Here is a 24,532-nt window from a genome sequence, read left to right on the forward strand (position 1 = left end):
TTCTGCATGCCTGCTTTCCTACTTCCTAATTATCCAACTCCTGACCAGATTTGGACATAGAATATAAATAAAAGAAATTATTCACAAAGTTGCAGTGTACATTGTCGACACTGATATTGTGTTGGCTGTCAATTATACTGACCCGTGAAGCAGCCAACTGTAGCTCTGGGACCACAGCTGTGTACACAAGGTTGCCATTGACCACCAGTCGGATCTCTATGGAGTCTGTTGTGAAGGCCAGGATGTAAGGAAATGCGCAAACTGCAAAGACAACATGAGCATATGATGAAACCAGCTGCAGATGATCAACAGGGGGCATCGGGGAAACGGCAACCCCCCCACCCCACGATTTCAGCAAGTTTATCCGGAAAACCAAGAAATGAAAACACTTTTAAATGATCTGCTGCCCAGCTCCCACAATACGAGACATTTAAGAGTTTCGCTCAGAATGGCATTTTGAAATGTCATCATTAGTCGGTGATGTATGCAGAAGAATGAGAATCACGCTGAGCATCTCCGCTAGAGGCTCGAGACGCTTCCTCCCTCCTCTGTTCGATGGGAAGTGTACAAGAAGTCGAAAGCAAACTGTGGCGCAGCATGGACTTTTTACCTGTGTTGATAGGTAACGGAAAATTCTGGAAATTCTTCTTGTTTTGTTTGTGACACCTTTCACGTTACATAATATTTACTAATTTCATTGTTCATATAAAAATATTGATTACAGTTGCGAAACAGTTATGCTGAAAACCCACTGGCTATCGTCTGACAGCGATTTAACCTCTGGGGGCAACAGACAATGTTTTTGGGCTTCCGGTGTATCCAGATAACAAATAATGGATATCCAGGCCAAGACTTTCTCCTCCATTTGCCAGTCATTGTTTACAGTCTAATTAGCAACTTGACTTTCTCTACAACAACTCGACATTTCCGCTCATCTCTATAATCTGATATCTGCATATGGATGCAGATAAATATTTAAAAAAAGCTGATGAAAAGGGTTCCAAGATTGCATTTCCGTGATTGCATCCTGCCTTTGCTCTCCACGCATACCGTTTACCTGCATACAACCAACGCCGGCTCAGACGTGATTGGTCAATACTACCCAAACTGCAAACAAACTGCAGACCAAAACCAGAACACTTCCAATACCAAAACTTGCCTATAGATTCTGCATTCATATGCAGATATTTATTTTTAGAGATTACTAAAAAGTTGCTTTGAAACTGTGGCTCCCCAATATGTTCCAGTACATTTGTTTTATTACTCAGCACATTTTGCGATTGCTTAGTTTAGTGTGTGTGTGTGTATAAGAAAGGAGGGCACATTATAGCGTGCACAGCAACCAAGAGCAGTAGCATGTTGTTATCAACAGGGTCAGGGTTCCAAGTTTAGTACCAATTGTGTTTGCTATTCATGGTCTCGTGCATTAATAAATACATAGACACACGCACACACACACACACACACACACACACACACACACACACACACACAAAGACACACATAATCACATCGGCCAGTTGGATCTTGTGGCTACACATGGTGTTTCCATGGCGACGGCAAGCTCCGGCCAGGCCAGCACCGTGGGCAGGGTGGGGCCCAAGCACTGTTGCTGTGGTAACCTACCAATAGCATTGGGCATCTGGTTCCAGCTGAAGTGGAAGTCAGAAGTGTTGGACTGGATCATCGGTGTGGAGCCGTTAAAAGGACAAACTTTCTTATAGTAACAAATATCTGTGAAAAACAGAGAAAACAGGCTCAACTTTCAAATTCATTATTTATTTTCTTCTGTTTACTGTTTTTTTTTTTTTTTGTCTGTGTTTTGAAAGCGACATTTCAAAGAAATCCGAGTGCTATTTGTCCTGTTATCCAGACATAAAAAACAGACAAACAGACAAAAGATAAACTAAGTGGCTGCATCTTTATAATTCATCTCTTGACTCTTAATATTCTGAAGCAGTCTGTGCTATGATTTTTATTCTGAAAGGTGCGGTAGAGGAGGAAAAACATTAAGGCTTTGACAGCAGAGACAGGGACATGAATCAAATAACATCTGAAATGTTCAGAGCAAACGGGAGACTCACAGTTGTAACACAACAGCAGACCCGCCTCCCCGTCTTCATACACATCAATGGCTGCTACAAAATTTACCTGCAGGCAGAGACGAGTCGGTTTAGGGGAATCATTTCAACAAGATCGAAAGGTCAGATATGAGAGACGAACAAATAATGCCAGGTCACATACCCACAAGGCACTGAGTAACCATGCAGGCAATAAAACAGATTTGCACTGCAGTTTACTTTGGTTACTCTTTCAAAGGAGGAATGATTAAAACAGAATAACATGGTTAAATTAGAACAGCCTTGTGAAATAAAGTGAATAAGTGCGCCAACTGAAGATCTCACATTAAAAAAAATTTAAATAAAAAGAGAGAAAGCCACCATGTGTGCATGTGCGTGCCTGTGTGCCTCACCCTGTTGGCGTCGACATGATGTAGCCGGTAGGCATCTCCAGTGCTCTCATTGATCAGGTCAAACTGATGTTTGTAGGCCACGCAGATCATATTGTCATTTTCCCCCGTCGGCCCGTCCACCAGCGCCATCACCACCGGCGGGTCACACAGACAGATCTCCTAATGGATGAATGGTACATGATAACCTCAGTGTTCTCCACAAGGACTGATTTAATTACTTTAATAGGCTATTAAGTTTGTCTGTGTATAATATTTTGATAGCTTGAGGACAGTCTGACCCCTTGAGACCCATCTCTCCATGTCGAGTGGACATTCACAGCCTCAGTCATTAAAAAACAATAATAGCAAAACATGAAAAAAGTTCTTTTTGCTATGGATCTCAGCCTGTACATACAGTATATGTTTTTACAGTATATGTTTATATACAATCAATGCTGTGGGCTACAACTCGATCTCCATGTTTTTGGCAAACTGGTATCATTAAAAGAAGGCTGAATCAGCTATTAGTAGTTCATTTTTGCAGTGCACCCACAGATGTACAGACAGCTATCACTGGTTTACTTTGACCCTGAAGAAAAATTAAGAACACCATAATTCTCAGCCAACTCAATAGTTATGAGGAGCGTCTTTTATTCTGATTTCTAAGCGGATTCATTGCATACTTGTTTGCTATGGACATTAGAAACAATATATATTTAAAATATACTGTATACGAAAATATGCGCATCACGTCTGTGTGCTAAGATTTGACATAATATCTAGTACAATGCTTGATGTAAAATTGGGGCAATTAAGGTACTTTGAAACAACCTTAATTGTCTGCACGAGCCATGTGCCTCTGCTGCTACCACTGCTGGCTGTGTGGTAAGTGAGCCAAATCAGCAGGCCAACTACAATAACTAACTTCCTGTTGTTTTTAACACCTGCATGCACCTGTCTCCTTCACCTCATGCAGCATGTTTGTCTCACGTCTCGCACATTTGAAAACCCTGGCTCTGGGATGAATAAATACATGTAGAGAGGAAATCTAAGGTCTTCTTTTGATGAGAACGGAGCTTTAAAAGTGAATTGACTTATATTCACTCACTCGTTAATTTTTTCATCCATTTATTCATTTTTCTAGTCATTCATGTAGAGTTTGTTGTACCCGTATGTACTGAAACTCCTCCACCGGTGAGTCTGCTCCCGGCGCGATGGCGCTGAAGCCTTCAAAACGTGGATGTTTCCTGGTGATGAGGAGGAGTTTGTTCCTGATGGCTGCTACTATCCTCAGCTCTGAACCATGGTGGGTGTTGATAGAGTACAAATGACAGCCTGGGACAAGGGAGGTGGAGTAGGGGGGCAGAGAGCGAGAGAGAGAGACAGAGTACATTGGACATGTGTTGTGCTGTAGGTGTTGTTCCCTGGCATCATCCCACAGATCAATGCATCCACCACACACAGCTGGCGTGACACCAGCAGCAGGCCACATGTGTGTCTGCAGAAAGGGCGCTCATAAAGGTCACAGTTTCAAGCTTTAGGCTGATTAAATGTTATTTTTAAGAAGTCTAAAATGTGGATGGTTTTGTTCAGAATGATATCTCAAACATCTATTAAGAAGATACTGGACATATTTGCTAACTTCTTCTTCTTCGTTTTTTTCATTTTCTTGAATTTGTTTTCCTTCAGAATGTAAGCAAGCAGTTTGATGCATAAGTATTAACGAATGAGACTAGAATTTAGAAAATTTTGTTGAATGAAATGAATAGTTTGATTATTTGGGAGATTATACCACTCTCATATCTGAGCCAGCAGGTAGTTAGCTTGGCTTGGCACAATGTCTGGAAACAGCTAGTAGCTCTGTCCAAACTGAAAAAAGCTCACTAGCAGCACTTTTAAAACTGAAAAATGTACAGTTGTGGTTTTACTACTGTCATCTTCAGGCTAAGCTAAAATCGCTTCCTGGCTTTAGCATACATCTTCTCATCTAACTTTGGGCAAAATGTAACTCTTCCAAGAGTGTAGAGATCTCTTTCATAGTGTTATGATATATGACATTGAATTCTGGAAATTTCTTGGAGAGCTTTGAGCAAACCTTTGTGTACAAGGGTATATTTTAATCAAAGATAAAAAGGTCCTTTGTTGTCTAATTCAGTTTAAAGTTTAGACGCTAGTACCTCCTACTATTCTGTGTCTAAGGATGAATAAAATCTTATTTCCATTGTGGTCCTCAAAGTAAAGACATAGTTTCCCATAAACCACAATCTGACCTTAATGCTTTATTGTGCAAAGATAGCCTATTCCACTTCCTGACTGCACAGAACCCAACAGAACAGTTACCTAAGGTCATATTGAACCTCTGCAAACACAAGTTGACAATGCTGGCCAGGTGGGCATGAAGGTGAGGGGTGTTTCCTGAGGGAAAAGGTGGTAATGTGAACCTGTGTGTGTGCTACAACCTTTTGCTGCAAAGCCATATGAATGTTGAACCAGCTTTTGCTTCCTGTGTGCTTGCTGGATGTATAATTTCCCCTGTTCTTTCTGGCTATTAGGAGATTTTTCCTCGTTTCCTAACGAGTTTCCAATGGATCCACAGTCTGTGCAAAAATACATTCCTCATATTATATAAGATTTTCTGAAGTTAATATGGGGAACAGCTGACGTTAATTTAAATATTTTAAATAGATTGTAACTCTGAAGGATTATTTGACTGCTGAAGCCTTGTATTAGCTTCAGATAAACTTTTGAATGGGTTTTTGGACAGAATGAGGACCACTTACAATGCAAGCGCATTAAGAATCTCTCACTTAATGGCCAGTGTGAACAGGAGGAATTGTTACAGCAAGCAAAAAATGTCTGAATGTACAATGGCTCATAAAATTAACTCCTAAATTGAGCTGAATCAAAGCAGATTTCTCTACAATGTGTTTTTCTTGTTTGTTGTAGGGATTAATTTGCGTTGTGTGCGGCGGTGTATATTCCTGCATGCCTTGCGTTGTACCTTTAGTTTTCTCCAGTTTATTCTCCCGGCTGTCACACTTGCTTCTGGCGAGCTGCTTCTCCTCCAGGCCTCTCTTGAGCGTGCTGAGTCTGAACACATAGAGCCGAGCGTCCTTCCCTGGAAACAAAAACAAACGGCACTTCTGTTTTGCATGAAGGTTACTCTTAATTTGCCTTCTCTTTTTTAGCATCCTCCCACGGCCAGACAATGGTGTCGTACTGCGGGAGGATTACCAGAAGGCTTCTTAAGGCTCGTGCTCTCTCTGAAGCCTTATCAAAGCCCACACACAGTCGTGACAAATGTTTGCGCTGCCATCGCATAATCACTATCAAAACCCAGTCAACCCTGTTTGTCAATATTAGGGTTAGCTAATCAGCTGCGGGCTAATTACATGTTCTTCTGGTTGAAGCAAACATGAGATGAATCCTACAGCTGTTTGTTACTACACAGCCACTTCTTGTATATACTACTTGTGTTTTTCTGCTTGTAGGTGTCACTTTATCTGTGTGTCTCTGCATCAGTTATCCACGGCGAGCTCACAGTCCTGCAGGACAAACACACAATACAAACCTGCACAAACACAACGGGGATTGGTTCTCTATAGGTCAGCTTCCTTAGATCACAGCTAGAGATCAATGTGTTCACTGGGCTGATGGAGGGGGAAAGGGTAAGTATGTACTCAAACAACTAGGAGAGAGATGATAGAGGTGAAGTAAGAGAGAGCAATGGGAATAATGAGAAAGACGACGTGCTGTAAATACTGTTCTGCTGCTGCTGCAAAAAAGGAGAGTTCCAGGGGAAGTCGTCTCTGATGTGCAGGGTGGGGGTGTTAAGCAGCACCCTCCTCCTTCATGTGGTGTAATCCTACCTTTGTCAGCCCTGGTGATAAGCAGGTCCTGAGGCTCGAGAACGTGCATCTGCTTCACCACCATGGTTTTGTCAAACACCTGCACTGGGGGCAGTGTCTGCGTCTCTGAAACACAGCGCATGCATCAAAATAAAAAGGCGGGTAATATCTGAAACAAATCTATCATAAATGAGGTTGTAATATTTGTAAAAACAATCTAAAAAGGGACAGGAGCTGCGTGGCACTCACCAGCATTGGGCAATGCTGGATCGGGGCCTGAAACATGCAAAACATCATTATCATCATCATCATGTTAGTTGTTGGCCTTGGCATTCTGCCGAGCACACTATTGAATGGATATGGATGGCTGGCTTTATTTTAGAGGACATAGGGAGATATTGATCAGGGATGACCTCACCATCCAGCAGCATGACCCCGGCTGTGTCGGTGGCAGCCAGCAGAGACTGACCCCAGGAGTCAGCACACACGATCTCATAGGGGAATGTGCTGCAGAACGACTGGGACTCCCATGGCTGCAGCATACATGCACAGAACATACAGACACACGTAGATACACGTATAAAGGAATTACTGTAATTTATTCATTTGGATGATCAATATTAGTATATTAATATAAATAATCAACATTTTCCCCTGTACATTTTTCACTGGTTCTGGTATTTATTCAATGTTAGTATGCTAAAACAAGACAGGATGAGGCAGACTGCTGTGCTGATTTCAAGAAAATAACCAAAAAGAAAGAAAATAACAAGAGCCCATATATCAGCTAATTGTAGCATAAAGTAGATCTTTCCAAATTGGTGTATATGTCAGCAAATACAGGAAATACGGCAATGATATGTTATGCATAAATCACCACAGTTCATGCCTCGGTCACAACTCCTTAAAGAGGTGTATTTATCAGGAATGTTTATGTTATATGTTTATGTAGAAAACAGTATCGCTCCTATATATTGTTATCAGATATTTTAAACTCTCAAATATGGCTACGGCTTCAAGAACCAGTACCTCTATTTAGGATATAAGGAATCAGACTTGTTCAGATGAAGATTTTGTGCTGTGAAATGTCTAAATGACGTGCGCCCACCTCTTTTCTGCACAGGCCTGTGGTCACGAGGCTGGTTGGGGCATCTCCTCTCACAATGGTCTTCAGCTTCAGAGCCTAAAGATGAAATGGCATCAAAGACATGTCACACAACAGAGGCATGCGTCACTTCTTTGTCTACCAGTGCTGGAAGAAGTACTCAGATCATTTATTAAAGTAAAGGCACCAGCACAAGAATGTATACTTCAAGACTTTTCACTGATATACAGCTCCATTAAAAATAAAAAAGGGACTGGTTAAGGCCTGCATTCAAAATATAAATATTATCAGCAAAATGTACTTAAAGAAGCACTGATTCTGCACAAATATGGCACCAAATATGACTGATATATTACATAAGACATTATTAGAGTCTCAATACTGATGCAACAATGTATAAGTAGTATTTACTGTTGTTGCTGGTGGAGCTAGAGCTCGTTTTAACTACTTCATATACAGTTACTGTTTGGATTTGGATCCTGTTAGGATTTGGTCTCCCTCTAAAGGGTCACATGATAAATCTGAGGGGTCGTGAGATGATGAATAAGGCAGCAGAGAAGAAAAAACAAATTCTGCTGCACAAATTTGTTTTCATATTTCAGACTTTTCTCTAATCTCTTTTTAATGAAATGTTGCCACTTTGGGCTTTAAACAGTTATTTAAATGAAAACATCTGAGGAGTTTAGAGGGAAAAATCAATCTTTGGTGAAACTGTTTAGACACAGCTTCTCTTTAATCAGGAACCAACGTTTTTTGTATTTAACAATGCAATGTGTTTGTAGGCTTCTCATCTGTACCTGAAAAGTAACTAGTAACTACAGGTGTCAGATAAATGTAGTGGAGTAAAAAGTATTGTATTTTTCTACTGGAATTTAGTGGAGTCGAGGCATCAGGAGGGATAAAATGGAAATAGTCTGGTACGGTACAAGTACCTCAAAACTATACTTCAAATCATGTACCCTGCATGGTATAAAGGAGTGTGTACTGCATGTGCATCATGCATTTAAATGCATTAAATGGACAGTGTTGGTCTGAACTTTATCATGCACCTTATATTCCATCACTAATATTTAACTTCCCTGCCATTGTTTCCATGCTTACTTGGGCATTGAGTACTATAGCAACAGCTCACAGAGGTGGAAAAGATCTGGACAAGCAGACTGGCAACAGTAAAAAAGTCTTATAATACATTAAATAAAAGGTGTAATTGCTTCAGATTTCAAATAGAATACAGTTTGCACAAATGCTCAAGCAGCAACCATCTTATCAGATTGACACTTTACAATCCAAGCTGCACAGTTGCTTCTATTTACATATCTGCATAAACAGGCAATCTGGAGATAATGAAATCAATACCAAGCAACGGTACAGTGGCCTGGCAGTGCAGTGCACTCCGCCAACCGCGAGAAAATATCCATAAAAATACATATTCCGCCCTATCAGGCATCCATGACAGCATAAAATCATTGTGTATAATGTGCACCACGCAGTGAGCGAACATACAGTCTGAAGTTGAGGACAAATGCCTTGTCTGTCCAAAACTGGATAATCAATGACTCGACGCTTCTACCTTCCTTTGTCTTCACGCTTTACAGCGCAATGTGTCGATGCCTCGGCTTTGTGTTTATGAGCACAGAGCGACAAAAACAAGACAAACGAGGCAGAAAACAAACAGTAACACGAACAAGAACAAGGGATAGCAAATGAAGATAACAAAGGAAACGAGAGGACGCATTACTTCAGTTGCATAAACATGTATCTTTAGAACTGATGACTGACTTTGATAACCTGTTTGACACAACATGAGTCAAATAAGTTTCAGCTGCCTCGAGGAGTAATGATGAGTGCATGGGTGACTGTCAAGGTTATTAATAGAAAGGGACATTTAGATTTTTGGATATATATATTTAGCTGAGGGTAAAGTGACTATTAAGAACAATTTCTGAGTCATTGTGCGTATTTTGTCTGAATTGCAAGCCTTTATTCACAGACACATTTTCCCTGTTGCTTTAGGACACAATTGAAATGTATCTCGTTCAGATGAAGAGACCCTGAGACATCATCTGGAATATCACATCACAGCAGGCCATCTCACAAGCATCCTGAAACAAATGACGTCCACAGTGCTAGAGATCATCTAGGTTGTGCAACATGGACACTCCTTTACACACTTGTCTTTGTATTTTCAGGCTTTGTTCCTATATAATTATGGTTACATCATCACCCAGAACAGAGGTGTAATGGTGATTACATCAGCAATGTAATGACTAGTGGACTGAAGTTATTACCCCATCCTGACCCTCCTGAAAGCAAGTGTCCAATTCACTCAGCAGCGTGTTAGGACTTACAGCTCTTAAAAGACTTAATTGTAGTACAAAAAGTAACAGATCTCTGAGAGGCTAGTTTTTAATATGTCTGTAGCTTCTCCCATAATCCCAGTTTCTCTCTTTGTCTCATCATTGTGTCAAAATTGTAAACTGCACTGGCTCTGGCAGATGAGTACATATACAAATGCACTGTCTCACTGTGAATTAACCATCTGATAACGGCTCAAATCTTCAGTGTTCTCCACAATAGAGGCTGACAGCTTTAAAATATATTCTCTGTCATTTGAGTCTGTGACGTCATCTCTTCACACATATACATATATATATATATATATATATATATATATATATGTATATATATATATATATATATATATATATTAGCCTTTTTTAGCCTTTATTAAAGAGCAACAAGTGGAAAGGGGGGAGAGAGGAGGAACGACATGTGGCAAAGGGCAACAGGTTGGGTATCGCAGCAGGTCCTGAGTCCATTCACTCCAGTGGGAGAAGTGAATGTGAGCACAGATTATGACAGATTCACCAAAGTAAATATTAGAACCGTTTTTCACATTCACATCAACATTCTGACACTGAAATGGCATTTTTCAAACTGATAAATCAGGAGGAAGTTAACTTCGTTTGAGATTCTTGTTAGATCTGGCGCAAGCACATTCAACTAGCAGATAAAAACAAGCGTCAAAATTAGGCGCAAACAATACATTTGTACTGCATCTGGTGTTGTATTGTTTTGATGCGGACATAATAGTCCATCAGTAATGAATTAATGTTAACTGTCCAATGGGGATGTGGAGGAGAAGTGACTGTGACCAATTTGGAGACAGGAAGTGTGTCACATTGCATATCATTGTAATGTTGTTATAGAGCGTCTTTGGTTAACCTGACCTGCCAGATGGTTAGTTACACAGAACCATCTGGGAAGTTGTCCTTGGAAACTATTTGGAAAAGGGCAGGCACTTTCAAAAAGTTCTTGGCAGGTGATTGGATGAATCATGTGTCTATCACTGTCTATTGCCTGCTAGCTTCAACCAATCAGATCAATGAAGCATATGTTGTAGTAGGACTCTTGCCAATGCCAGTCAGGAGAAAAGGCTTCATTGTTGTTCTCTGCTCTTCTTTCAGTGAAGAAATACTTTCCAGTTCTGATATAACTGATGCTAAAGCAGCATCTATGCTAACTTTGTAACCTTAGATGCCATTGTGTTACTGTAAGCATAATAAAAAGCTTCCCAACAACCCCAAATATCTGAAATTTAAGTCAAAATATCTGCGGCCCATCCATCCTCCCAAAGCAGTCAAGCAAGGCGAAACATTGGTCTCCTTTTCCTAACTTTTTTATTGCTATGGTTTTGGACTCTGTCAGTCTGCTTGACCACACATGAATCATTTCCACCTTTAACAGTGAGCACAGATCTGTTACAGATCTCAGAGAGCCTGAAAGTCTGAGAACAACAGTCTGATGCAGTAATGAACACTGAAAGAGTTGTTATTCGTAATGACCATCAAGAGATCCTTTCCTGATGTGATTCCAGTGTACAGTAAGTGATGAGGGACAAAATCCACACTCCTCGTCCTGTGCAAAAATACACCGTGAAGTTGAAGCTAATATCGGCAAAGTTACAGTCTCAGTTACAGCACTCTCTCTTCTGTTTCCACAGACAGTGTTTCCCTGTTGAGCTGCTGGGGAGCGACAGTAAGAAAGCTAGGGAATTATCTCAGCGTATGAGCTCGTATGAGCTTCTGTTGAACTTTAGAGTACATTTTGGCACTCTAAACAAGGACGAATTTGTCCTCCAACACTTGGATTGAAATCGCAGGGACAATTACAGCAACTAAAAGCAGCTGCTTCATTGTACATGCATGTGGCTGTTGTTTGACAGACTTGATAAAATACATAGCACCATAAATGTGACATGCTTAATCCTAAAACTTATGCTAGCTCAATGTTAGGTGCCGATATGTGGGTATGTGGTATACATGTGGGTGTTTGTGCCTTCTTACGGCAGAGCTCTGATTGGTTGGTAACACTGGATTTGTGTGTGTTTGCGCTTTTATTACTTTTACCTGCCCTATTCTGACAAATTCGGCCTGGCGCGCCTCCTCCTTCTTCCGTGCCGACTTCGGAGACTCAGGCAGCACGTCGCTGAAGGACCGCCGGTTTAACATGTTCTGGGGAGAAAAAGGAACCTAAACGTGGAACACCAGCACACACAGAGGGGAAAAGAAAGCAGAAAGGGGTCTTAGAGACTGACCCTGGCAGGGGGTGAGGACGGCAGCAGTGAAACACAGTGAGTACTAAGTTGTGTTAGGAGCAACAGTGAAAGGAGGGGTGGGGGGGGAGGACAAGAGAAATAAGAACAAAAGTGATGTGAGGAGAGAGAGCCCTGCTGAGAAAGTCAGCATTGCAGTAGTATCCAGCCGGTGTGGTGCAGTATGCAGAGGCAGACTCAGGGCTGCAGTGGAAACAGCAGAGCAGCAGTGGCTACAGTCGCTGCCAGTGACTGAAGTGACAAGGAGAAGACAGAGGAGAGAACCTGGATGGCCCAAAAGTACGTCCATCCAAGAATGGACAAGAGCAGGTCTCTGCACTAGACTGGAGGTCAGCAATGCAGCGTTACCTTGTGCAGGTCAGGCATGAGGTCTTGGTAGAGCGAGCGGATCAACATGTCAAGGGTCCGCTGACGCTTCTGGGCAAACGTTGGCGTCTCCAGTGTGGCTTTCTCTCCATTGATTACTGCAGAAGATGAAGCAAGGTCAGATCAGAAAAAACTGGTGATGGTGCAGTTTTACTGGCCACATCTAAGGCATAAATCTTTGTTTTTCTCTTACATTTGACTAGTAAAAAGTCCCTGAATTCTTGGTGATCAGTAAATACAGGCGGAGATGGGAGAGGGGGTCCAAACAGTGGAACGCTCTCCTCTGAGAATATCTTCAACCTGTGACAAAGAGCACGTATATAACATATTTCTTATACTTTTATTGGATGTTGAGTACATCTCAAAGTATGGTAAAATAAAGTCAACTTCTCTTTAATCAAGGACATCAAGAGATGCAGATGCAGTAGCCTGAATTAAAGTGAGTGTCTTAGGTAGCTAAAGTCAAAAGGCGGACTGGAACACCATAAACCACAACATTAATCAAAGCACTCACCTGTAACTGTCATTCTGGCTATTATACCTAACTAATGCAAAAATATCTGGAAGTGCAGTAAAGGAAACACTGATTATATCGGAGACACAATCACAGTTCATATCACGTCACTGTTAGAGGGCTGATGTGATCTGTTTAACAGCCGAAGCTCCTCTGAACCACTTCACTTCTCTGACAGTCATTGTTCGCATGAAGGATACGGGTGAAGTGCGATCGGATCATAGACGGTTTGAAGGACGACGATGCGTCATCCCCCTCCTGGAATACTATGGTGACAATGTCATTTCCAATGTGTCTCTTCCTCTCCACCTGCCAGAGAGGAAAGTCCATAGAGACCAAAGATGAAGGAAAAACATCAACTTCACCTCAGTACCCTGTGATTCATATGTTCACCCCCAACACCCCTGCTGCCTTGGATTCAGTGAGTTATTGTTGTGGGCAACAATTTGAGCAACATCAATTGGCACCACTAAAAGCATGCCGAATTAGCTATTAGCAGTTCCTCTTTGCAATGTACTTGTGAATGTACAGACAACTATCACAGGATTGCATCAATGCCAAAAAACTTAAAAAAGTGATGATTTTCAGGCATTCTCTGGATTTGCAACTCCAATTCAAAAAATGTTGGTGTTGCTGTGTAGTAAACATAAATAAAAGCAGAATGCAGTCATTTGCAAGTGTTCCCGAGCCCATGTAGTAACATCTTTTATACAATCATGTGTTCACAAACCTCGCTCCATCCTCGCTTGTGAATGACTGAGCCTTTCCAGGATGCTCCTTTCATACCCAGTCAAATATGGGTGTCATGTCAGGTTGTGTTCAGATTTGATTGAGGTTCAACTCCAAGAAGCAGTATGTTTGACGCAAAGTGCGGCAACAAGGTGTCGGGAGCATTGAGCATTTTGGTTTTTTTTTTAGCTTTTTCACTAAAACCTACACTTACCCTGTAGTGTTTAACAACACTGATGAGAGCAGTGAGAGTGATTCAAAGCAGTAAACGTGCTGTAGTACCAAAACAATGAGCTGAAAGATGCTAAAATGCTCCGTAGAGCTCAGGGGAACTACAGAGTTGGGTGACAATTCTCTGTGGGTTCATCATTATAAGCAATACCTTTCATATTACAAGAAGCCATTTCATCCACTGTTAGCATGGAAATATTAATTAGAGCTGCTTTAAAGTTAATTAGCCTGTATCGCCCTGTTGATGAGGCACTGTGTAAGGCTGCAGTGATAGTGTGTGTATGTGCGGAAGAGGGTGTGATTCCAACAGCAAACATTTTCCAAGCTCTCGACACCATAACACTTTGAGAAGTGGTGATAATTTAAACTCTTTGATCTCAGAACTTCAGAGGCAGCAACATTCAGTATGTCTGCTGCACTACCTCCTGTCTCGCCTACATTTTTTATCTGTTTTTTTTCAAAACTGACCCTTCTCAAACTCTTTGGTTCATTTAGACAATGAATAAAACCTGCATTCCCGTGAAATTTGCTGTGGAAAATCATGGTCCTCAGAGGATGAAGCAATCATTGATAGACATGTGCACACATTTTTATTGGTACTGAATGAAAATAATCTGCACAAAAAGACCAACACACTGCTCGCACCTTTGTAAGGGTAGAATGAAAGAGAAAATGGCAATGAGATAGCATTTAGGCATTTTTTTGTCATCTCCTCAGAGGATGAATCAGACTTGATTTATCCTCTAGTGCCACCATCCAATCATAATTTTCACTTGTACACAAAAAATGTCAAAATCAAAACACATTTTGCCATGAAATTTGTGCATTCATGCTCCAAGATGATGAACCATTTCTAATGTGGGTGATGGTCACTGGGTTCCTCTAGGGCTACAAGCAGGTGAAATGTCAGGTTAGCACACACGTTATTTAATTGTCTTAGAGACAGACTGGGATGGAATTACCTCTGCACAATCATGCTCCAAAGAGGGTCAAATACATTTGATTTCAATCAGTAAAAAGCTTTTTAGCTTTGCACTCATAATGAACTTTATAAGCCCCACTACCAGCGAGGCTATATAGCAAAATAGCAAATGTGTCAGGATGCTTTTCTTTACATCAAACACCTTTGTATTGTGGGATGTAATTAACACTACAACCTCACCAGTGAAGCTGAACTGACTCTACATTGCAGAGCGACTCACGTGAAGTAGGGGGCACAGACTGTTTATTGATCGCCACCATTGTCTTTTTTTATCTTAAGAAGAAATTCAATTATGTGTCAGATCTGCTAAGCACAAGCCCTTTCAAATCATACTCACTAATATTGGCCTAGAAAATGGAGCTGTACAGTAAAGCAATAATGGCCCTCCTTCTCTTGGCTGCCATTGTACTGGCTTTCTATCAGTGCACTGTTAAAGTGGGGTCTTTTCTCTGCAAAATGACAGAGAGATGAAGACCTGTTACCGATGTGCAATTAAACTTTCTACAACTGAGGTTGATGTGAATGCCATTAGTTTTGCATCAACCAAATTACTGAATATATTAACATTTTGACCAAAGTTATTGCAATTGATCCTCTGGGGAACATGAATGTCTGAACCAAGCTTATTAGCAATCCATTTGATAGTTGTTGAGACTTTCACTCAGAATCTTAGATGTCAACCTCATGGTGATGCTAGAAGAATCAACAAAGTCTGTAGGACTCAGTAGTCAGTGGGATTCATCCTCTGGGGATTATAAATGTCTAAACCAAATATTATGTCAGTTGAGATATTATGGTTACCATAGCTTACACTGCCATTTTTTTTAGTGGGGCTGAAAATGAAAAAAATCTATACAACAGGACAATTCACAACTAGACATACACCCACCTGCTGTTTGTTCTCTTTAGAGTAGGGTAGCATGGTAGACACATGGAACATGAGCTCATGGCCCTGATACACTGTGTAGATGGACTTAATTCCTGTAGTGTCATCTATAGGTAAAAAGAGACAAGAACAGAAGAAGAAAAAGATAAACATTGGTAAATTCACAAGCCTTTACTTTAAAGTTGTATAAATGTGTATGATTCAGCAGATGTGGGCTCCCTTACTCTTGGTGTCTAGCCCTCCGCGGTAACCTGCCCACCCCTGCAGCGTAATGGAATCACCCAGCAGATTGAGAAACTTATCAAAGCTCTCGCTCCCCGTCTCTGAAACAAACACAGGACTTTTAACTTCTTAGATATCTTTCATTGCGGTACGTACTGTTTGATAAAGTTTGACATTTTGGGAACAACTGTACTCGCGTTCTTGCCATATGTACACTAAAAACGAAGCTAACACCAGCAGCGGTTTGTTTTAGCTCAGCGCGACTGGAAACGAGAGGTAACAGCTAGCCTGGCCCTGACTGAAAGTAATAGAATCCACCTGACAAAACCTCTAAAGCTCACTTATTAACATGTTTGTTCAATCTGTATGAAGAAATGTGTGCCAAGCACAGTAAACAAATAAGATATACTGTGAAATGTTAATAAGTGAGCTTTAGAGGTTCTGGTAGATTTGTTACCTTCATACAGAATAAGGCCTGTTATTTCCCCATTTCCAGTCTTTATGTTAAGCTCAATTAACTGGCTGCTGCCTTCAGCTTCATATTGAAGCGATAGATATGAAATGAAATCCATCTTCTCATCTAGCTCTTAGCAAGAAAGTGAATAAGCCCATTTCCCAAAATGTCAAACCTTATCTTTAATAGTTTCTGACACTGAAAAAGTTGAGTATAGAGGGACTTACCATTGCTAAACATCTCGTCATCTGTGAGCTGCCCATCTTTGGCAAACAGGACGCCAAATTTAAAGTTGACAGAGCCCTGCAAAATTATAGCAGGGTTGAAATGCCTTTCATGTTATTCTCTATTAACACTCAGTGCTGCCATTGTAAGAAATGCACAAAGAAAAAGTAAAATATGACAGACGATACAAAAAGGTACTCAGAACCGAATCAGTAAAAATAAGAACAAAGAGACACAGAGAGTAATTATCCAACATGAAGACAGGATTAATTGCATGCATTTACTGTGCAATCACATGAGAAGGGATAACATTTTAGATTATATTATATAACATTTATATAACATTTTCCCAAGATGTAAGACAATATTAAAGATTATTTTTCAACTGCAACTTCGACCAGATAAAGACAGGAGGAATCAAACAAATGGCAAATGGATATCTGTTATGTTATGTAGGTACGTGAAGGTGGCAGGAAGTAGTCTGTAACCCTGAAGACAAATGCACGAATGATCCACAAGTAAGATAAGCTGCAGAGTGAATGCATTGTCATCACATACCTCCTGTTCCTCCAACACCAGCAGATCCTGAGGAGAGAGGACATAAAAATTCATCATTCACACTGACCAACACCCCAGGTAGAGATGGCACAGCCTGAGGACATAATACAAATCAGATGCTGCTGATCAGGCCGGGCATGAAATGGGCCGGTGCTAAATTTCATTAAGAGCCGGCTCATGCTCTGGTGTGACTCTCACCTTCTGAATCTCCGGGTTGAGGATCTCCCTGGGGCCTTTCTCAAACCTGTCCATGTTCATTGCACTGGGAGAACGGGATGAGTAGAAGGAGGAGGGAAAGGAGGAGTGGAGGAAGTAGTAATGAAAACAACAAGAACAGAGAAATAGGTGTTTAGGATTGATGGAAGACAAATATCCCAAAGGGTTACACAGGAAAATGAGCAGGAGACTTGACACCGGGGATTTCTCATCCTGCGTGTACCGTTTATACTCATTCAGCTCAGCCTGAGGAATTTCTCATCTCCTGTTGCATGCATCTCGTTACATCCTGTTACTGGTTGCTCACAAAATCTGCTACTGGAAACACAATGTTGAGGATGAATGCCTATAAAATAGACCTCTTTCCAATGTATGTGAGAATTGCCAGATTTGGCAATTTTCTGAGCAATTGGGGTACTTTTATATGATTATGCTGGCAAAGTACTAAAAATTAGGCATGTTATGACAATTTGGGCAACGCTTTGTACTATTTGTGCTGTTTGAATACATTCTATCGCATCTGTCTCTCCTCTGCTCCAGTTAGAACAATTGGCACTGTGCAATAGCAGGCGAGACAAGCAATGACTGTTTACAGACGTCGAAACAATTTGTCAATTAATCAATTATTTGATCAACAGACAATTAATAAGCAGCTATTTTGCAAACTGATTAATTCTTTAAGTCATTTTTTAAGTAAACCTGCACACTCTGGTTTCAGCTTCTCAAATGTGAGGATTTGCTGCTTTTTGTGACTGTTTGTCAGACAAAACAAGCCATAAAAATATTTGTATAAATAAAAAAATAAATGTTGTAAATACAATTATAGTGGTCATTTTCCATGATTTTGTACCATTTTATAGACAAAATATTAATCTATTCTGTAATTTAGAAAATAATCTGCAGATTTATCAATAATGAAATTAATTTTATTTTTACTAAAATAATCTAATGACAAAATGTTGTTCCTTTTCAAATTCGTTACACCTACTACATTTGATGAAGACGTTGTAGAGGCTGTTACGTCTGTTTAGAAAGTGAAGACTTTTGATGATGAAGCAACATTATCCCTAAGATTTACTGCAGTGGCGATGAGTTTGCATTAGTTTAACCATGATTTTGGGCAAAAGACATGGTGCACTTCTGCACAACAAAATATCAAGGGGGCAAACACAATAATGGCCATTACTGATGTTCCACTGTGTGTTTACTGTTGGAAAGATGCAACCATAAAACTCTGTACTGGAGACTTTAAATGAGTTTAACTTCTTCTAGATCTCCATATAGGTGCAATGATACTTTCTTACACACAGGCACAGCTTTGGCTGCAAAGATACTTGCATAGTCCCCTTGCATAGAGTCACATCTGGCAACACTGTACATGTCTCAGCAGCACAATGTGATAAGCAACAATATTGATCCTCATACATGCATTATAAAGAGTGAATGAACTGTGTCAGCTCTTCTCACCTTAGGATGGACTTGACTGATAGTGTTTTGGTTGGGCTGTAGGGGAGGCTTATCTTCAGAGTGCCCTGAGCGAACAAGAATGACACACATCAGGGATTACAAACACTTAGTGCAATGGGCCTCATTCACCTTTTCTCTGAGAATCACTTCTTCAAACTTGATGCACTGCAGTTCAGTTATAAATGAATAGCCTGCAAACTCAGTATTACCCCAATACATTCACAGCACACAACATATTTTTCAATCAGTCATAGAATAATTACAGAGGACCGAATTAAACCAGAGCAGTTCAAGCCAAACGAAGTTGTTCTGTTCAACAACAACAACATCCTGTACCAGTTAGAGTCTCACAGAAACGAGACAAATCAATGTGATCAGGCAGCGGAGGTGCACCGCCCTAATCAGGTTCCAGATGAGGCTGGAGGACAAAATTAGATCCAAGCTGTCTTGGTCATGCAGCTGAGTCACCACACGACAAACATGCATCCCTCTCTCACACACACGGACACACACGCAGACACACACCTACACATAGTGGCTCAAAAGCAGAGTAGCAAGTTGCCATCTTGTACCTTCTCATATTTAGATCCTATAAAAGTGGCACCAACGACTCTGTACTCAGGTAGAAAATGTTCACGTTTAAGCGCGCTCACTGATGCATCAGAATTAATCTTAAAATGTAATGTTTAATAATATCACAGCAGCCATTTTTCTGCAGAACCAGTAATACATTTTACTGGTGATAATACTTCTGTTTTCTTGCAAAACACGTTTACATTCATAAAATACATTGTGTGCATCATTGAGGTCTAACCTGCATTTTTAACATGCACGTTTAGTAGCAGGTAGTCTTTCTCCTCTGCCTTTTGTTGGGCATTTCATGTGTTTCTTGCTGTAAATCTGCTCTCAAGTGCTACAAGGGGTTAGACACCCCACAGGGACCCTTAAAGTAGAATTTTGAGTGCAGGACATTCACTTGTAATGGAGTATTTTTCCATTATTGTAATGGTACTTAAAGGTTCGTCTTCCACCACTGTAGTGAGGATGCAGATGGTGAACTCACCGTCTTTCTCCAGAGGATGGCTCTGTACTGGGGAACCCGCTGGTTGTTCTGGTCTGAGAGGACGACCGACAGGTAGAAAGGATTCTTCTCTGCATCTGTACCCACATAGTTCTGGTGGACTGAGGGAGAGAGAGATAATGTATACGTAAAACTGAGTGGATGTCACAATGGACTGACGTTTTAGTTTTAGAATATTTTTTCCTATATCTTCTGCACCCAAAATTGTTGCTATTCAGCTGTCCCTTTTATACCCTTCCATGTCTTGGCCTGTCTTTCTCTGCTTTTTTTTAGTCCTCTTTTCTATTCTTTCTTTCATTATTTTCTGGCTCCCATTCATTTATACAGACAAAGATCTCCTGACGACACCACAGCAGAGTCACACATTCATGCCTCTGCCTCTTCGGTTGACAGGGTAACATCTTCGAAAACAATGCTTAACAGACCTCCAAACCCAATTAGAAGCAGGATCTCTGCCCACATTACTGTCCCTTTCTGTGTCCTCCTCTGATGCTTTTCTCTTCCTTGAACATTTTCTTTATTCCACAATTACATTGTGTTTTTCTCTATTTAGTTTTTAGCTCTCTTTATTCTCAATTAGCAATGTTTTTATGCTTCAGGTAAGCAATGACATTGCAAGGTCGGGTTGCAACTATATATTTATAAATTGAAACAGCTTTTCTCTGTGTGAGAAGAAAGCACATTGTAACCAATCAGGAAATTTCTCCACACCTGATGCAAGGCAACAAACTGTTCTACTATTCTTCAAATAATGGATAATGATGAAATTAAGAATTCAAGTCATTTTACTGTCTGCTTCTTCAGACAGGAAGTGCTTATGTTAGAATAATTGGCCTGGAGTTCATCATGTGTTGTGTTGTACCATGCAGTCAGCTCTGTTCAGGCTGTGAGACACAGATGGCTCAGCTGCGGTCCAAATAGGTCGAGCCAACTTTCTGGAGACATGGCTCTTTTTAGACTGCCCATGCCATAGCGTGATTAGACCCTGGCTACAAGAGAAAATGCATTTCTTTTCTTCCATTCACTGACTTTCTGCTGTCTTACTTTCCTTCACAATTATCTCCATCCATCTCAGGCTCCTGCCTGTATCTCAACCCCTCAGCTGAAGCCCTTCGTTCTGATTCAAGTCACGTTAAAGAAACCTGGACAATGATCCTTTGTTGCACAACCTGATGTGCCACCCACGCTGCAGGTTTGAGAACAGGGAGGTTGTTAATGAGGATGGCAAGATGATGAGGGTCAGAAAGGTGAAGGAACAGATGACCAATTCTAATGTATTTCTTAACAATCTCAAGGCTGCTCCTGTGAATGGCTCCTGCTAGGCTCGCCGCAGAGTGCAGGGCTCATTTCAGAAGCCAACAGTCCGATCCTAATTGTGTTATCTGTTGAAGGAAAGTCTTTGCTCTGTGGTGGTGAGGCTATATATCCTCTATGGGCATCCTCCCTGGGTGGTGTAAAGGATTAGACTGTAGCTGAGAGTCTCAGTGGGAATATGGCTGGATGCTAACAAGTTTTGGCCTTGAATGAAGAGTGGTGCAGCATGAGTACAAGGGCTCTCCCTCGGCCTCATCCCCTGCATTTCTTTCTCCATCTCAATCTAGCTCTGTGGGTGTTTTTGTGTTTTTTGTAAAGACAGCAAGCAGAGCAGCACTGACCTTTTCCCAGAAAGTATTTAAAGAACCATCTGGTGTGGTACTCTGGATTCTCCAGATGGACATCGGTTCTCCTCCAGGTTCCCGGAGTGTAGTCCGAAGTCTGTTTGCCACACACACAAATGCACACACACCACATTGTTATCATGATGGTCACAGCTTGAATCACGGCAGTCCTCTCTGTAGAAAACTGTTACACTATGCAGCAGTACTGATTACAATACGGGGCAGGAAATCATATGCAGCCAAAGCCTGGGCCCGGGGAGCTACAGTCAGTCTTTATTATGTTATTGTTACATCATGATGTAAATAATCGATCAGTGATCATGATTATGCCTTTATTTTTTTCCCCCCAAGAATGTTCCAGTGAGTCCTGCCCTATTGTGCTGTAATTGGCTAGTAATCGTTGCCTGATATGTTCTTGTGATTGCCAGAAAGTCTTTTCTGGTTACCATTGTCAGAGGGTTTATTTTAACACAAATAATAATCTTTTCCTAAATCTAACCAGATCATTTTGTTGCTAAACCGAACGAAACTGAAAAAGTCCTGTTTTCAACCCATTCATCAACCACAACCTCCCCCCTAAATTTCTCCTGAGGATATCCACACTCGCACTCACAGCTATCATCCAATCACAAGGACTCGTCGAGGCAACGAGTACTGGCCAATCACAGCACAGTAGGGCGGGACTATGCGGAACACTCTTGGGGGAAAAAAATTACGCATGTTTGAGCCCCAACAAGTGGCTCAGATTGTTTAATTCGAATATTTTTTTGTGACCACTATCCTGTATTTAACAAGTATGAAGCAACGATGGGAGAAAAGTCAAATACAAAAACAAATTCTTATGTATGTAGCAGTTCAATGTTTTTTCTTCTTTCCTGTCCCATTAATCATCTTGTGACCTGTCTTGGATGGGTTTTGACCCCCATGTTTGGAACCACTTTAATGAGCAAACTATTGTGAAGAGTCAGTCATGGAATAGTTTTACATTTTGGGAAATATGCTATATAAATTTGATTTCTTGCAGAGAGTTACATCAGGAAATTGATACCTCTCTCAGGTCTGTGTGCTAAATATGAGGAAACAGGCGTTAGCTAGCAACTAGCAAAACAAAGCTGATGGTACAGATTAATATGCTAATATGTGAGCTTTAGAGGTGCTAGTACATGGATGTTTGTGCACAGCCAGGCTAGCCAGTCGTAATGCTAACCTAAGCTAATTGTCTGGCCATAGCTTCATATTTAGCGTACACCCATGAGAATGTCAATCTTGCATGTTAATCTTAAATATTAAACTGTTCCTTTAAGTTACAATAAATACATACCATGATAACAATAGTAATGTGTCATCATCACCATCACATTCTTAGGCTTTCAGGCCTACACAAGGCAACTCGTAGATGTACAGATCATATTGCATGTACCTCATCTGACGAGCCGTTCTCCACCCTGAAGCGACCTGCCCTCTGTATGGCCCCATCTGCATCACTGGAAATTAGCTGAGAGGGAGACAGAGAGACAGAGACGTGGTTAAAATTAGACACCTGACAGACCATGACTTGTTGCAGACAGTAATAAGCGGGTCATAAATACATTAGAGTTGGCAATCATCACAGACAAAAGAGGAACCATGGCAGACACATCACCTCCATGTGATAACAGCAGCGCGAGTCCTGCTACTGTACAAACATATCTGTCCTCAGCAGTGTCCCCTGTGTGGACTACCAATGTCTCCACACTTCACTTCAGTAATTACTCAGGTCATTGCAACGATTCCTCAAACTCCCTTTGTAAAAACCTGTTTTTATGCTGTACTTTTTCAGTCATTCTGACGTCTGCCACCCTCTACTTACCAGCTCAATTATCTGTCTCTTGCTGACTCACCTCTCTCTACTATAGCATTGGAGAGGAGACATTATGAGAGCGAGATGGGACAGTTAATGATAGTGGAAGAGTGAGAGAAACAAGAAAGGGGAAGGGAGGAGAGCACAATGTGTCCTGTGTAATTACATACAACTTAAAGAAATGGATCGTCATTTTGGGAAATACCACATGCTTACTGGCTTTCGTGCAGAGAGTTAAATGAAGTTCAGGTGAATTCAGGTGAAGAACCAGTTGTAACCTTAGCACTCCATATGTTACTCTATGATGCAATCACACAGCATTGCATATGTAAAGAGCAGAGTAAAAACATTTAGCCGTGTTAGCGGTAGCAGTCGCTCCAACACTTAGACTAAAACATCCCAAAAGCTATTGCAAATGTGGTTCAGACGCCTCAGGATGATGTCAAGCTAACTCTGGTGATTCCTCACACTTATTTTAGCATGTTAGCATGCTAACATATGCTAGATGTTATATAGACAGTGCCGGGCTAGCTGTTTCCTCTCGTTTGCAGTCTTTATGCTAAGCTAAGATAGGCATTTCCTGTCAGTAGCTTCATATTTAACAGACATAAAAGTGATATCAATCTTTTCATTCAACTCTTGGAAAGGAAGCAGAAAAGTATGTATTTCTCAATATGCTGCACTGTTCCTCTAACTTCTCTTTAAGGTCTTTTGGGAAAATGTGCATGTGCAGTGCAAATGCAATTACAAGCGCTTGGAAAAAAGAGAAGTTTGCATATTTGGCTGGTACATACATTTTTTTGTTTGCCATTCTTTTAGGTGTTTAGGCTGCAGTCCTTTTTGTTAGACCTGATGTATGACTGCTTCGTTGTAGAAAACAGACATACTGCATTTTAAAAAAGAACATACTTGAAAGTAAGATGTACTTTTTATATATATATTTCACAAGCTACATATGAATGTGTGTATAAATACAGTTAATCACATGTGATGCTGGTATCTCAGCGCTACGAGCCAAGTGTTTTGTCAGTCAGTGCTGCTGCTATCAACTGACTGAGTGATTTGCCACCTTCTTCTCAGCCT

General features: G+C 40.9%; 1 protein-coding gene across 4 annotated transcripts in view; it reads right to left on the reverse strand.

The window, feature by feature from the left end:
* garnl3 (GTPase activating Rap/RanGAP domain like 3) overlaps positions 1 to 24,532 on the reverse strand; it is a 70,954-nt gene that overhangs the window by 11,357 nt on the left and 35,065 nt on the right. For all 4 annotated transcript variants that reach the window (XM_041960327.1, XM_041960324.1, XM_041960323.1 and 1 more), the window contains exons 3-26: positions 23,030 to 23,104; positions 21,607 to 21,706; positions 19,934 to 20,052; positions 18,871 to 18,935; positions 17,386 to 17,449; positions 17,188 to 17,214; positions 16,632 to 16,707; positions 15,953 to 16,051; positions 15,732 to 15,835; positions 13,101 to 13,209; positions 12,901 to 12,946; positions 12,580 to 12,686; positions 12,369 to 12,484; positions 11,815 to 11,919; positions 7,409 to 7,483; positions 6,719 to 6,833; positions 6,550 to 6,576; positions 6,322 to 6,426; positions 5,454 to 5,570; positions 3,621 to 3,787; positions 2,474 to 2,632; positions 2,085 to 2,151; positions 1,627 to 1,734; positions 143 to 261 (exon numbers count right to left, since the gene is read on the reverse strand). In XM_041960327.1, the coding sequence (XP_041816261.1) occupies positions 143 to 261; positions 1,627 to 1,734; positions 2,085 to 2,151; positions 2,474 to 2,632; positions 3,621 to 3,787; positions 5,454 to 5,570; positions 6,322 to 6,426; positions 6,550 to 6,576; positions 6,719 to 6,833; positions 7,409 to 7,483; positions 11,815 to 11,919; positions 12,369 to 12,484; positions 12,580 to 12,686; positions 12,901 to 12,946; positions 13,101 to 13,209; positions 15,732 to 15,835; positions 15,953 to 16,051; positions 16,632 to 16,707; positions 17,188 to 17,214; positions 17,386 to 17,449; positions 18,871 to 18,935; positions 19,934 to 20,052; positions 21,607 to 21,706; positions 23,030 to 23,104 (2,271 nt within the window). The remainder of the gene's footprint in view (positions 1 to 142; positions 262 to 1,626; positions 1,735 to 2,084; positions 2,152 to 2,473; positions 2,633 to 3,620; positions 3,788 to 5,453; positions 5,571 to 6,321; positions 6,427 to 6,549; positions 6,577 to 6,718; positions 6,834 to 7,408; positions 7,484 to 11,814; positions 11,920 to 12,368; positions 12,485 to 12,579; positions 12,687 to 12,900; positions 12,947 to 13,100; positions 13,210 to 15,731; positions 15,836 to 15,952; positions 16,052 to 16,631; positions 16,708 to 17,187; positions 17,215 to 17,385; positions 17,450 to 18,870; positions 18,936 to 19,933; positions 20,053 to 21,606; positions 21,707 to 23,029; positions 23,105 to 24,532) is intronic.

This window comes from Chelmon rostratus, chromosome 19 (assembly GCF_017976325.1).
Source record: "Chelmon rostratus isolate fCheRos1 chromosome 19, fCheRos1.pri, whole genome shotgun sequence".
Taxonomy (NCBI): Eukaryota; Metazoa; Chordata; class Actinopteri; order Chaetodontiformes; family Chaetodontidae; genus Chelmon; species Chelmon rostratus.